This window comes from Argentina anserina, chromosome 7 (genome assembly GCF_933775445.1).
Source record: "Argentina anserina chromosome 7, drPotAnse1.1, whole genome shotgun sequence".
Taxonomy (NCBI): Eukaryota; Viridiplantae; Streptophyta; class Magnoliopsida; order Rosales; family Rosaceae; genus Argentina; species Argentina anserina.
Window position 1 is genome coordinate 20,601,668 of NC_065878.1, and position 13,561 is coordinate 20,615,228.

The following is a 13,561-nucleotide window of genomic DNA, read 5'->3' on the forward strand; positions in this document are numbered from 1 at the left end:
TCCAATTCCAATAGACGACTTAAGCTAAAGTCGAGCAATAATCATGGCAATGCCAACGTCATACTTGAAAAATAGTAAGCAGAAGACATAGTCAAAATAGATTGACTAATCAAAAGTCTGTAGCAAGAAAATCTTACATATCTGATTGGGCGGAGCCTTAGCCTGAGGCTCAAAAATGTGCTTACTTGAGAATGGAAGAATGTTACGTTTCCATCTCCAAAATTCCCTCGAGAAATAGATACAGGTACCAATAAATGACATGTGTTTCTCGGATGTGGAGCATGTTTCAAGGTCAACTTTGGTAATACGTCGTCATAGACGTTCATTAAATCACTTTTAAGTGTGTCCCATAGAATTCGTTATTTTTGGGATCTTTTTGTCAGCAAATAGTGCTGCATCAGAGTAATGAATCAACTCAAATAAATGAGTACGTAGACCTTGAGATTATCGTTTATAGACATGAGTTTAAGAAACTCAAACATTCAAATAACAGTCGCGATGGCGACGCATCCATAAGAAACAGAGTTGTATAGGTTTCGAATAATCGAAACTATTCAAGTATGTAACCGGAATTAGAATGGTTGTGATGTATATGGTCACAAAATAATCGATGCATATCGGCGATTCTCATGATCGCACCCAAAACAGCGGTGCACTCAGGCGACCACACGAAATCGATATCTTCCTTTTTAAATAATAACGTGACTTCCCCAGGACCGTCACACGAAAAACGTCGACCAAGAGGGGAATCATATCCCTCTTTGGTCTCATCGGCGTTATAAGAAAGGCCGGAAAAGAAGACATAAAAAAGGCTAATAGCGCCCGATAATTTATATATATCTTCAAAAGAAGCAACTTTAAGAAAAACATACTTGTTGGTCTGCCAAATAGACCGCATATAATTAAATTGCACTGCAAATCGATTGTCATGCATGACGTTGCTTGATGAATTCCTTTTCGATCTTCGTCCGATGACATAAAATCTTGGGAGGATACGATCAAAATCGTATGTAGATGACAAAAGTATCATCCATCTCGGCATGAATGTCATCACCATAGTACGACGAGTGATCACTTTTCCTATGCAAGCACGTGAAACATAGTTAGAAAACGAAAACGTGCAAATAAACGATTTAATAAGCAATAGGAAAATAAAAAGGAAAAAAGAGAAATAGTTTAAAGGCCAAAAAGGGTAGAGAAGACAGAAGTACCTTCTCTTGAGCGAAGAGTTTGCTTGTGCAGTTCGCGTTCATTGCGTATATATGCGGGAGGAGCACTTTTCGGTCAATTTTTTTCACCATAAGTGATTCAATATTTAGGTATGGTATTCAAGATCATCTTTACAAAGTTTCATTCAATTTTACAATGATTTGAGCTTTCAAAATTGAGATTTACATGAACGGTTCACGTTGAACAGTTTTAATTCATTCATTGATTTAATCTAATTTCAATACCTTAACGATGTCTGAATTAGATGAAATTTTGTAGAGATGATCTTGAATACCATACCTAAATATTGAATCACTTATGGTGAAAAACATTTGACCGAAAAGTGTGTCAAAATTGGGACTTCACTCTGGATAGGGACTATATATATATATATATATATATATATACATGCACACACACAAACATTCTCAGCTGCAAGCGTCTGTACCGTTCGTACGGTGCAGATTTGACGATTCTGGCGACCGGTAACTCGCAACAACGACGCGGATGGTGTCGGCCGTGGTCCCCCTTCCGGTGCTCCTGTTTGTACCGGCCGGAATTACAACGCCGGTCCACGGCGGCCGAAATCTCGAAATTTCCGCACGTTGCCCAGAAACTTGAAATTTTGAGATTTCGGCTTGCCCACACTGGCACAGACATGAGCGTCGGGAGGAGGGAGTGTGACGGACACCATCCACGTCGTCGATGCTCGTCGTCGGAATCGCCGAATCCACATTGTGCAGACGTTCGCAATCGAGGAGCCATATATATATCAAGAACGGACGTCTGCAACTCTCCAAAAGTGCAAACGTCGAAGATTCCGGCCGGAGCTCCATCGATGACCCACGATGGCTGGAATCGGTAAATTTCCATAAACGCCGGGAGGGGGGAGCACAACCGGTACCATCCCCGCCATCGTTGCACGTTGTTAGAATCGCCGACTTCCGTTCTCGATCCTCTCCGTATATATTCAACGATACACTTTGAAAGTATGAATGCATGTTAATTATCGAGTAAAGTAACTATTTTAAATTGCAAAAAAAAAAATCATCGTGTATGCATGAACACTTGATATTTATAGTGAATGAATGATATAAAATTTCTCATGATTAAAGTCGATTACGAAGAAGGATCCAAAATTTTAACCGATCATTACTGGGATGAAAAAAAACCAGTAATCGATCTTTAAACGCATGTTGTTTCTTCTCTAAATTTCGAGCAATCACCAAATGGAAAAAGCATGCATGTATTAATTTCACTTTTACTTTTACTTTGTGCAAAGCAAAAAATAAAAAGAAAATATCACCTTGCACACCAAACTAAAGTTACCTACCAAACGAAACCTTTAGAAAGGCCATCATGAATCTGCAATTGGCGCTCGTAAATTAAGCAAAAAAGAAACCCGGTCAACTAGTCAACACTCTGATCTCCTCCTTCTCACCCAGACTCGACCTCTGACGCGTAATCTTCCCATTGGGAGTACTCTAAACACAAAATCAACAACTTCTGGTCATCCAATCCTTTTCTACCGCGTACCCCTTTACAGTGATCCTATTCCACACTGAATCCCAAGAAAGGGTTTATACTGCACGACTACCTTTTACTGGACCCCAATTACCGAGTGGTGACTCGGACCACCACCCCAGGGCACCGGGCAGCATATCATCACGAACCCATCATCCTCGGTAGTCGGTACCACATAAACTCACAGAAGGTGGTTCATTTCGATGATGAGTTTTGTCTACATCCTCCTTATTAAGCCCTGCTTTCTGTGAAGGTCTGACTGAAACTGAGTAACTGTGACTTGGGTTCTGCAATGGCAGCCGAGCCGGTTCCGGGTACTCCCAGTATAAAGGAAATGAGGCCCGACTCCGGGTCCGAGATGTTTCAGTTTGACACCAATGCCAGTCATGGAGGAGGTTCATTGTCGCCGAGTCCGCCGCCTGGGATAAGAAGAGTGAGTCTCAGGGCGGAGATTGATACGTCGCCGCCGTTCGGGTCGGTTAAAGAGGCTGTGACCCGTTTTGGCGGAAGCGGGGTTTGGATACCATATTATAAGCTTGGAGAAAATTATGTGAGTGAAGTTGTGAACTACTACATGTCTTACTAAGTTACCATGCAAGCAAGCAAGTATTCAATCCATGAGAATTACAAAACCATTGCAAAGCCATTTCACACCATTTTGTCACACTTCAGTTTAGTATAACAGATTTATACTTTCCTGTAATATGATGACTACTAAAATTGACAGTATAATCCATAACTTTGAACCCTGCAGTTTGTTTGTGAACTTTTCTGCCTTCATTCATACAAGAATTCTATGCATATGACTTTGTTTCTGACTGAAAAGTTTAGTTGTTTCAAGTATGAGCTGATGATCACAAACACACTGTTTCATGCATTTCTTGCTTCATTTAGGGGTCAATCTGGAAACTTATTAAAGAGTAGTTTTCCCTGAATGTGATATTGGCATGGATGGATAATTTCATATAAACATGTCGTATATTGGGCAGAAGAATTTTACTTCTTGTGTTATTTAGTAGTTTAAATGGTGATTCCTGAATTAAATGTAGTATATTTTCATTATTCGTCTTGGATTGATTGGGCAATTTTTTTGGTTTGTTTGGAATTTACAAAAGCAGAATGGGATTGAAGAGTTTGACTTGAAGAAAGTGGAGGAACAAGCAGCAGAGTTGGAGAAGGATCTGATTGTAAAGGAGTTAGAGACACTTGATGTTTTAGAAGAACTAGCAACAACCAAGAGAATTGTGGAGGAGCTAAAGAGACAGCTGCAGAAAGAAGCACTGAAATGCTTGACGGTTCCACCGGACTACAATTCAGAGGCAGAGCACATGTCACCATCCCCTGCCATCAAAGAAATGAACAAGGAAAATAACCACATGATGATGGGAAATACAAGTCCTTACCACCCTGCATCTTCTCCTGATCTGATCTTGATGGAGCTGAAACAAGCAAAAATGAACCTTGGTAAGACGATCAATGATCTCGGGGTGATTCAATCTTCTGTTGAATCCTTAAACAAGAAGATGCAAAACGAGAAGATCTTGCTTGAAAAGACCCGAGAGAGGCTGACTTCACAATTTGCTGGGGTGTCATCACTAGAGGAGGAGATGAATAGCATCAAAGTGAAGACAAGAGTAGCTGATGATGCAGAAACTAAGGAAAATAAAATGACTAAAGCTTCAAATTTTGAGGCCAAAACCAGCATGAAAAAGACTGCCGAAATGAGGTGGGTTGCGGCGAAGAAGATGGAAGAAGCAGCTGAGGCAGCGGAAGCTGTTGCTCTTGCAGACCTCAGGGCTCTAACAAGTTACTGTGATAGTTCATCAGGGTATGTTCTTCCGGAGCCTGAAAAATTGAGCTTGAATTCAAGAATGAATTCTCCTATAAGCTCGAGAGCTCAAGAAGCTCATGGCTGGTTCAAGAAGAAGCTAGCAGATGCCATGTTCCAAATTGATGAAGCTAATGCATCCAAATTGGCCATACTAAAGAAATTGAAGGAAGCAACAGACGAAGTCAATTGCAGTAAGCAATTCTTGGAGGAGGCATTAAACAATGTAGATCTCGCAAATCGGAACCAACTTGCTGCTGAAGAGGCTCTACAGATTTTGGTGCCAGAGCATGGTAACAGACAGGTTACTTATAACACAGGCAACCTTAACAACCTCCAGACAACAAATTACACCAGGAATTCCCCAATTAATGAGATGAGCAGGTCATCAGTCCTAGCAAACGATCTTCATCGTTCAAAGCCCCTTCTAAGGCCAAACGTTTCACTTCGAGATGTGCTTAGCAGGAAGCAAGTTCTCCCCGAAGATTTTGCTGCGAAAAAGGAAGTGGATCGCGGCCACGTTGAGACACATAGAGTGGCATTGAGCGAAATGCTTCATGCACTCAGGGAGGATCTGACATTGCCTTCAAAAGTTGAGCAGAAAGATGGGAATGATCGACAAAGGAAGAAGTTTGGTTTCATCCAGATTTCGCTTCCTTTGTCAAGGCCAAGTAAGAAAAGGACACAACCTTTGAACGCCAATGGGACACATTAGATTGAGTGAATTGGTACCAAAATATTTATTTTCTGTTTATATTTTAAATTCTTGGTAAGTTGGTGTTGTGTTATGGTTTTGTTAGTGTGTTGAAATTAAAGTTGTTCGATAAGGTTTCACCTTATCATTTTTTTATAGTTTTTTTTTTTTGAAAACTCACGATATTGTCATTCAATATAACTCAAGAAAGAGATAATGATATAACAACGTAATTCACCCTCTCGGGACCTGGCATAAATTGGAACTAAACAAAGAACCTAAGTAAGGGCATACCCAAACAAAGGAACTTTGCAAACCAACCCTAGCATGAACATAAATTAAAATAAAAAGTTTTTCAGACCAAAATTAAAATGCTTGTGACCAATTCGCTTATTTGGAGACCGCTATGACCACCACCATACACAGAGGGGGAATCCCAAGGGTCTACTTGTAATAACCTGATTTTTTATGAACGATTATTGGATTGATTTTAAATTTATAAAGTTGTGAAACTCAGTACACGTGTTTGTGTCGCCTTGCGACGTCGGAAATCAAAAACGGAAACATTATCGTAACTTTTATTTAGGAAAACGTTACGTTTCCGTGACGTGAATATCGACTTTTCTTCCATCGCTCGATTTCGAAAACTTCCTTCACGAAAGTTATAGAGCTCGTTGATACGAGTTCGTGGACACGTCACGCGTTCGAATCAGACGTTCGACGTGGAAGTTATTAACGTCGGAAGTTAGTTTCCGATTTTGGAAACGAGTATAAATAGACATTTTTCAGATTAGGGTTTCTATTATTGGAAAACCCTCTTTCTCTCCTCTCACTCGCCCCCTTTCTCTCTCTCTTCCCTCGCGATTATCTCTCTCCCCGACCCTCACCTCCCACGCCGGCGATCTCCCTCCACAGGCCTCGGTGCTCGACACCGCCGGTGACATCGAGACCGCACGGCCATGACGCAGCGACCGGTGGTAGCGGCGACGCACCCCGAGCGGAGATCGAGAAGCGCAGACGGAGCTCGACCATGGGATCGCCGATTCTGACGTTCCCGACATCGCAGGAGCTCGGAGCCACCACCACGAGCTCACCCTCCTCCTCCTCGACACGGATCGACCCACGGTGAGACTCACTTTGAGCGGCGACACCAGCGATCATCTCCTCTCGAATCCGAGACCTCGCGGCGAGTGCAGCGGTCTCCGGTCGTTCTAGGGCGCCATCTAGGTAAGGTTGAGTTCAATTAGATGATTGTGATTGATTTTTGGGGTTGTTTGAGGACGATTTGGGGAGAATCGGAGGAGGTGGTGTAGGGGTGAACACCGCCGCCTTAGGCAGCGCGTGTGAGTGCGTGGAGTGGCATAGAGGCGGCGTGAGGCCGTGGGAAGGGCGGTGGAAGGAAGAGGAGAGGATTTGGGGCACTACGCGCCGACCTTAAACTCGGCGCGTGGGCCCCATGCGCTGCCACAGTGAGTGGCGCGTGAGCGCCACGCGCGGTCGCCGGCGAGTGGAGCGTGTACCCCACGCGCCGCCACGTGCGGCGGCGCGTGAACAGTGATTTCGAAACAGAAATTTTGTACAATTTATTTTTACGTCGGTGATTGTAAAAAGTGATTTACGTGCTGTAAATGTAAATTTATTTTACGTTTGGTAAATGTAAATGTAATTACATTCAGTAAATGTAAAAAGTAAATTCGGAAGGATAATTCAGTAGTTATTATTTACTGAGACAGTATTTACATATGAATAATATTCATACGTACATAAATACATAAACAGTATGTTTACGTACATGAATACGTAATTGATGAGTATTTGTACAGAAATACGTGAATAGTGAATGCATGAATAGTAACTCCGTGAACAGTAATTTCGTAAAACCAGAAATTACTGAAGAGTAAATGGTTATTACTGTTTCGGCATTCAAGGTTTACGTAACAATTCTAAATTCTCTTTTTATCTTTTCAAGGTGATCGATAATTTAATGAAGGAATTACTGTCGGAATTGTGGAATTACGCTCGAGTTTATAAGATAAGTAAAAGCTCACTTATTTACGAATCTACCCTCTTGGAGATTCAAGATTATGCAGAATTTTAAAGAATGAAATATGACACGTATATGATATAGTGGAATATATATATTTATATAAATGGTAAATATGTACATATATATATTTTGCTATATTATATACTGTTATGATTTCATTGTGAATATGTCAATTTGATGACGAGATTTATATATCGAGCATGTGATTTGAATTGTACAATATAATGAGATGAATATTGTACGTGGTTTTAGCATTGAGATTTGTTAAAACGTTTTTGTCTTCGGACGTGATTTGTCTTCGAACGTGAATTTGTCTTCGGACGCGATTTGTCTTTGGACGCGACTTGTCTTTGGACGCGACTTGTCTTTGGACGCGATTTGTCTTCGGACGTGAATTGTCTTCGGACGTAATTTGTCTTCGGACGTAATTTTGTCTTCGGACGTGATTTGTCTTTGGACGCGATTTGTCTTCGGACGTGATTTGTCTTCGGACGTGATTTGTCTTCGGACGTGAGTTGTCTTCGGATGTATTTTGTCTTCGGACGTGTTTTGTCTTCGGATGTGTTGGCATGTCGGAACCTAGCCTTTGGCTGGGCGAAAGTTACAATACAATTAGAGCTCTAGTCTGTCTGCCGGAGTACTGAATGTGAGGTAACATATGGGTTATCGGCTCATGAGTACTCATGTTTTTGGATGTTGGGTAGCAGGAGGTTGCCCAATGTCGGCGGTGTACGATGTGAGGGGTAACAGAGGTGTACAAGCGTTCATGAGTACCCGTATTATAAATGCATTTGGGTAAACAGAGGGGTTGCCCAATTTCTCATGATCACTTTCATTTTCATATTTTGGACAACTAGATGGGCCGTCCATTTACTTATGAGTGCATTTATATTTGATGTTTTTGTGGATTTCTGTATATATTGATATGCGAGTTTTATCGTTGTTTTTACTCATACGAGCTGTAAAGCTTACCGGGTTTGTGTTTACAATCCCGGTGCACCAATTCGATGGTGTAGTGGATAACTACGCATATGTGGATTAACGGGAATTGACGGACCGCTCAGAGGACTTGAAGATATTCAATTCCAGCTTGTGTTAGGATTTTGTGTGACTTTCTTATGAGGTTTTTGTGAGGATTATACATTTCCATTTGTTATAATGTCGAATTATAATTTGGTTTGTAATAATCGGTTTGACTGAGTTGTATTTTGAACTCAGAGATGATCCGCTGTGGCATTTAAAATGATTTCGATTCATTGAGATTGTTTTAGTGTTTTTCATGACTTCGAAATTTGAGTTTCATGCTCGAAGATTTGGGTCGTGACATTACTCTACCTACAAAGGTCATAAAAATGCAAGATTGAAACCCTACTTGGCCAGGTCCATAGCCCAACCAAAGACTTGTCTGCAACCATAAACAAATCCCATAAACCCCACAACCAAATATTGTCGAGTCCAAAGCTTGATCAGAGACCGGGAACGCCAATCCCATAGACTATCCACCCTCACCCTTTCGCCCCCACAAACCCCACAACCAAATATTGTCGAGTCCAAAGCTTGACCGGAGACCGGGAACTCCAATCCCATAGACTATCCACCCTCACCCCTTTGCTTGTAGTCTGACAAGAGGAAAGGAGAACAAGATGAGGAGGCTTGAGCCACTTAGATGCCGGAGTCAAGCCAAGGCTGTCTTCCCTAAATCCGCAGCCATCTCCGCAGCCTCGAGAACTACCATCACCACCAAAGAGGACGGTTAGAGTTACCAAGGAGAGGAGGAAACGAGCCATTTTATGATACTCAATTGTACTTACTATTATATTATAAGTAACAACGTGAAAATCTTGACCATATATGCATGCATTAGGTTAAGAAAGATACCCACAACGTATGGCTTTCTATAAGATTTCATTTTTTTATAATTGGTTTTGTATTGATTGATATGTATTATTTATTAAGAAGATGATTGAAGCAATTGTTTTAACCCAGTTTCTGATTCACTCACCGAATTTAAATTTGAACATTTTTTGTTGGTAAAGTTTAGTCTGATTGGTTAAGTCGTATTAGCCGAGGATGAAAACGAAAGGGTTCGAAATATTAATTGTTCGGAAACATTCAATTTGACGAGTCTAAGAGTTGACTTTTGACTCATTGGGTTTCTTAGAAAACTTCTTATATGAAAGTTGTAGAGCTCGTCGATATGAATTTGTGGACATGTGACACACCTAAATCGGAGTTCGTATGAAGAAGTTACGAATAAAAAGGTATTTGGATATTTTTGGAAAATAGTATAAATATGAGAATTAAAAAGAAAAAGGGGAAGAAAAATCAGAAATTTGAATCGGTACTGTTCACGGATACTGTTCACACCGAAAAAATCCAAAAATTCTCTCTCCGAGCAGCCGACTTTGGGCCACCGGATCTCTGCCATCCGGCCACCCGTCATCTCGCCGCCGTTTAGGAGCGGTGAAGCCCGGAAGTTCTCCCCAAAAAGCATATTTCGCCGAACTTCAACTCGTCGGATTTCCCTCCTCCGACAACCAATCGGTACGCTTCTTGTCTCATTTTGAAGGTTTCATTCCATACTAAAAACCCTCTAAAAGATTTAACCTCAATCGTTGTGTGCTAGGAGAATCGAAGAAAAGAAATCCTAGGTTTTTAAATTGGGGTTTTTTGGTTCTTGTTAAATTGAAGTGTTTAGGCTCATAATTAGACTTTGTGGTGAAGTAGGAAGTTGTTAGGAATGTCATTTAGATTGTGATGGTGAAATTTGGTGGTCATTGGTAGCTGTCGATGAACAGTGGCGCCGCATGAATAAGACTATGAACAGTAAAACATGAACAGTACTCTGTGAACATTGTCTGGTAAGCAGTAAATGTGAACAGTAGTTTTAGTAAACATTAAATTGGAACAATGTTTAGTAAACATGAACAGTGTCTATGAATAGTGTTTTATGAACAACATTTAGCTGTACTAAAATCGTCACCTGATATTTTACGTATCATTTTTTAAGCATTTTATCATGCTATTAAGTGACTGATGAAACGAGTGAGGAAATTACTTTCAGTGTCGTGGAAGTTGCACACAGGAGATAAGGTGAGTAAACCTCACAATGATTATCATGATCGAAGTAGTATTATAATTATTGAATTTAGTTTGAGTTGTCACCATAGTCGTTGCATCACTAGTTATAAAAATTATTTTAAAAATATGTTTTGGTTTAAATTACATGAACTTGATTGTCTACAATTCATGGGTAAGTGAAACGCTATTTTAATAAATGATTTTGAAAATGTTTTTGTGATTATGGACTATGGTGAATGTGAGTAAATCTCACTATGATGAGCCTACCCTTGGTGGTGACTCATATTTACGTTTTCTTTAAAAGATCGAACTATGACATGTATATAAAGTAGTGGGTTGTGTATGTGTATAAAATGGTAAATACGATACATATATATGAGTTGCTATATTATATACTGTTACGTTCTTATTTCCAAATTATATTGTGGTAACTATATTTATTTTATTTAAGCAAGAGTCGCCTGTGTAGTACAATAACATGAGTGGATTATTAATGTACATGGTTTTAACATTGAGTTTTGTTAAAACGTTTTCTGTCTTTGGATGTGTTTTTCTGTCTTCGGACGTGTGTTATGTCTTCAGACGTATTTTTCCATTTTCGAACGTGTTGGCATGTCAGAACCTAGTCTTGGCCAGGCGACAGTTGCGATACAGTTAGAGCTCTAGTCTGTCTTCCGGTGTACTACATGAGGGGTAACAGATGTGTTACCAGCTTATGAGTACCCATATTTTTGGGATTTTTGGATGATAGATGGGTTACCCAATGTCCCGCGGTGTACTGCATGAGGGGTAACGAATGAGTACCCGTATTATAAATGTAATTGGGTAAACAGATGAGTTGCCTGATTTCTTATGAGCACTTATATTTTCAGATATTATTGGACAACCAGATGGGCCGTCATGTGACTCATGAGTGCATTTATAATTGAATGTTTCAGTATTTTTCTCTTGTATCTTATTTGTGTTATATTGTTATTTTACTCATACGAACTGCAAAGCTTACCGGGTTTGTGTTTACAATCCCGGTGCACCTATTCGATGGTGTATGAGATAGTTCTATAGGTGTGGATTAACAGAATTAGAGGGATTTCGCTGAAGATTGAAGATTTCTTTTTACTGTTCGTGGTGAGGATTGAGTGAATTTTACATTTCCATTGGCTGTGTATTATTCAATTCAACTTAGTCATGTTGTGGACTCAGTTTCAATACACTGTTATGATAAGATGATTTCAATATATTTAAAATTGTTTTAGAGTTTTCATGATTTCGAATTCAAATTTTTATTATTTGAAATTCAAGGTCGTGACAAGAATTACTGCGACATCATTCTACCCCGAATCAGCAGCAACACGATCTTTAGAAAACTCAAGCAATTGACCGTAAATCTTGTTGGAACTTAGTGTGGGATAGACTCCCACATTGAAGAAAAGCTACTTGCTTAGTTGTTTATAAACAAACACCCATGTGAGCAAGTGAATGAGTGGAATAGCCTAGAGTGGGCTTGATGGGCTTTCTATTGGATTTCTAATAGAAAATGGTATATATTTATATATATATTTATATAAAGTCATAGATGGGCCTTGGGCCTTGGGCCTTGGGCCTCTGGAAATTAAATCTGATTATAATTTTTGAATTAATAATTTTATTATTATTTTCGGATAAAACCAAAGGTAATAACTGTTACCAACAGTTACAACCTTTTGAACAGTTTTACCTGTTCGGATTTATCTTTATATAAAGACGACATTGTGTCGTTGTTTTCCATCAGACGTTCATCTCTTCTTCTTCCTCCCCAAATCGATTTCTCTGAAACACAAAGTAAATTCGCCAGGGACAAGTTCTTGTGCAAGAACTTGTACCAGATAGTTGTATCCTCAAGATAGACGTCCGAATCTGCAGCACAAGTGGGGACGAATTTCTGTCTTAGGTCACTGCAAAGCAGACCTCTATCTGAATCAAGTTAGTATTGTTAATTTTTGTTTTCGTTGTTGTTTGTTTTGATTCAATTATACTGTTATATATATTTTGTTTGTAATCGTGATTTTGATTGGTCATAACAATCTAAGACAGAAATTCTCTAATCTTGTAGAGATGGATCAATCAATATCATCGATTGGGAAAAATCATGTTGAGAAACCTGAGAAATTCAAGGGTTTTGATTTCAAATGCTGGCAACAGAAGATGTTGTTTTATTTGACAACTTTGAATGTGGCAAACGTCCTCACTGCTGAGGCTCCTGTTGTTCTAATTGGAGAATGAGATAATGCTCCAACAGCAGCACAACAGGCTGAGAACAAGAAGGCTATAGATTCTTGGGAGACTAATGAGTTTCTGTGCAGGAACTATATTCTCAATGCCTTGGACGATTCCTTGTATGATATCTACTCCACATTCAAAACTGCAAGGGAGTTGTGGCGGTCATTGGAGAACAAGTACAAGACTGAAGTTGCTTGTTCAAAGAAGTTTGTCATTGGCAAGTTTCTGAATTTCAAAATGAGTGATGCCAAATCTGTTGTCAAGCAAGTGGAGGAACTTCAAGTCATTGTTCATGAGTTAGAAGTGGAAGGTATGGGTCTTAACCCGAATTTCCTTGTTGGTTCTATCATTGAAAAATTACCTCCTACATGGAAAGATTTCAAGATATATCTGAAACATCTAACTGAGGATATGAATTTTGAGCAATTGGTTCTTAAACTTCGAGTTGAAGAAGATAACCGGAAAAATGAGAAGGCTGATGCTATTTCCTTGGAGCCAACTGCTAATATGGTTTGAGGGAGTCCATCAAAGGCCAAGTTTCAGAAAAACAAAGGCAAGAATGCTTCTGCTAAGCCTCTTGTAATTGCTGGAAGGAATCCCCTCGCCCCACAAAAGACCAAACCTTTCAAGAAGAAACAAATTGGAGGTTGCTGGGTCTGTGGAAAACCAGGGCATAAAGCCAAGGAATGTCGACTGAGGAAGGATCAAGGAGGTGGTCCTGGAGGTTCTGGAAATTCCAACCAAGCCAACCTTGCTGAAACTGAAAACCAATTCATTGGAGTGGTTGCTGAAGCAAATCTGGTTACTAATTCAACTGATTGGTGGATGGACACTGGTGCTACAAGGCATGTTTGTTCTCAAAGGGAGATGTTCTCATCATACCAGTCAATTAATGAAGGTGAATCATTGTTCATGGGGAATG

The 13,561-nt window shown here is 39.9% G+C and overlaps 1 protein-coding gene across 1 annotated transcript; it reads left to right on the top strand.

The window, feature by feature from the left end:
• The first annotated feature begins 2,933 nt into the window (after nt 1-2,933).
• LOC126802365 (WEB family protein At2g40480) lies at nt 2,934-5,378 on the top strand. Its single transcript, XM_050529983.1, has 2 exons — nt 2,934-3,283; nt 3,852-5,378. The coding sequence occupies exons 1-2, from the start codon at nt 3,026-3,028 to the stop codon at nt 5,274-5,276; spliced, it is 1,683 nt and encodes a 560-aa protein (XP_050385940.1). The 5' UTR covers nt 2,934-3,025; the 3' UTR covers nt 5,277-5,378.
• Nucleotides 5,379-13,561: the final 8,183 nt, after the last annotated feature.